Genomic DNA, 677 nt, shown 5'->3' on the forward strand with positions numbered 1-677 from the left:
TTCTGGCCGCCCAGCCATGGAGAGGTGCAGCCGCTGCCGTCGCCTCCTCCTGCTCCTACCTCTGGTGCTGGCTTTGAGCGCAGCCCCGGGCTGGGCAGGTAAGCGTGGGGACGCCTGGGTCGCAGTCAGGTTGGAGCTCTGAGTATTCCCGGGGAGGGGGCAGCTGGTGCCCGGCACAAGGGCTCAGAGTCTAAGAAGGGCATTTGGGGTATGAGGTGGGAGTCCAGGCAGGAGGACAGGACATCTGGGTTCCTTGGAGCACGGGTGGGGTTGCTCCCCCTTTGAAGTGAGTGGAGGAGGCAGGTATGGCTGAAGGGGAGGCCTGCCCCAGGGAGCCAGAGTGGGGCTGAATGCTTTCCTGCGCCCCTGGAAGAGCCGAAGGTGGCCAGAGCCGGTCTGGTCCAGCCTGGCTGGTAGGGATGGGGCAGTAGGTGCCAATGTTGGGGGGTGAGGGGTGTGCGTTGCCTTCTGGGCTTTCCACCTATCTCTTCGGGATCAGGGGCGAGCCAACTGAGAAAGGAGGGACGCCTCTATGATGTGTCCCATGGTCTCCCCAGCAGGGCTCCCCACCCCCCTTCCCATGCCCTCGATGCTGCCACGCGGCTGGCTCTGGGGAGCACTGAGGCAGGCTGCCAACAGGACGGCCGCTGGACAGGCCAGGATCAGGTGTCGGAGGC

At 65.3% G+C, this 677-nt stretch overlaps 1 protein-coding gene across 1 annotated transcript in view; it reads left to right on the forward strand.

Moving 5' to 3' along the window:
- The first annotated feature begins 11 nt into the window (after positions 1-11).
- The window catches only part of COL11A2 (collagen type XI alpha 2 chain), a 40,071-nt gene continuing 39,405 nt past the window's right edge, over positions 12-677 (forward strand). Inside the window, 1 exon segment of the mRNA XM_014586180.1 lies at positions 12-98. Coding sequence (XP_014441666.1) covers positions 17-98 — 82 coding nt within the window. The 5' untranslated portion in view covers positions 12-16.

The sequence above is a fragment of the Tupaia chinensis genome, unplaced genomic scaffold, assembly GCF_000334495.1.
Source record: "Tupaia chinensis unplaced genomic scaffold, TupChi_1.0 Scaffold000116_2, whole genome shotgun sequence".
Taxonomy (NCBI): domain Eukaryota; kingdom Metazoa; phylum Chordata; class Mammalia; order Scandentia; family Tupaiidae; genus Tupaia; species Tupaia belangeri.